Below are 717 nucleotides of genomic sequence, written 5' to 3' on the forward strand. Positions count from 1 at the left end.
GTGGAAACCTGCATGAAAATGTTGTTTTTTTTTGTTTATTTTTTGCGATTTATAAAACTAAATGAATAATTTATAAATTTTTTAATTTTTTTCTCTTTACGAGCCGCATACACCTGCACAAGAGCTGTGTATTTTGACGGGGGGGTGGTAGTTGTATGGCGGTGTTTCCGTGCGGTTCGGGTATTGTGTGTATGCGATTCTGGTTGAAAATAATCATTTTTTTTCGTTTTTTTTCACAAAATAGATGAAATAGATGAAAAGAAGCTGAATTTTGAGGTAAAATTTGCATTTACATGATGAATTTTGGCCTATGAAGCAGCTTTCCATCGGCGGTTTCAGTTCATGTTCAAGTTCAAAAATTCAAGTTTTAGGTGTACATACAGTCGGAGTTCATCGATGGCGAGATACCCCAGAAGATCTTCATTGCGTCATTTGTGAAAATTGTTTTGAATTGCCCTGCCCTAATTGTGATGCTCCAGGAGAAGTTTGTCCGCCTGCTTTTGGACAATGCGGACATATCTTTCATCTACATTGCATCGGTAAACCCTAAACCCTAAACCCTAAACCCTAAACCCTAATTCTATACATACAAATTAAACCCTAAACCCTAATTCTATACATACAAAATAAACACGAGATACAAACCAAAGCTTATGTATATATATATGTATATATATATATATATATATATATATATATATATATATATATATATAT

The 717-nt window shown here is 33.2% G+C and overlaps 1 protein-coding gene across 1 annotated transcript in view; it reads left to right on the plus strand.

Moving 5' to 3' along the window:
* Positions 1-717, plus strand: part of EMH_0041280 (uncharacterized protein) — a gene marked incomplete at both ends in the record, with an annotated part of 4,306 nt that overhangs the window by 1,539 nt on the left and 2,050 nt on the right. The window contains one exon of the mRNA XM_013495608.1: positions 384-539. Within this exon, the coding sequence (XP_013351062.1) occupies positions 384-539 (156 nt within the window). The remainder of the gene's footprint in view (positions 1-383; positions 540-717) is intronic.

Source organism: Eimeria mitis, genomic scaffold, assembly GCF_000499745.2.
Source record: "Eimeria mitis Houghton genomic scaffold, Emh_scaff1662, whole genome shotgun sequence".
NCBI lineage: Eukaryota > Apicomplexa > Conoidasida > Eucoccidiorida > Eimeriidae > Eimeria > Eimeria mitis.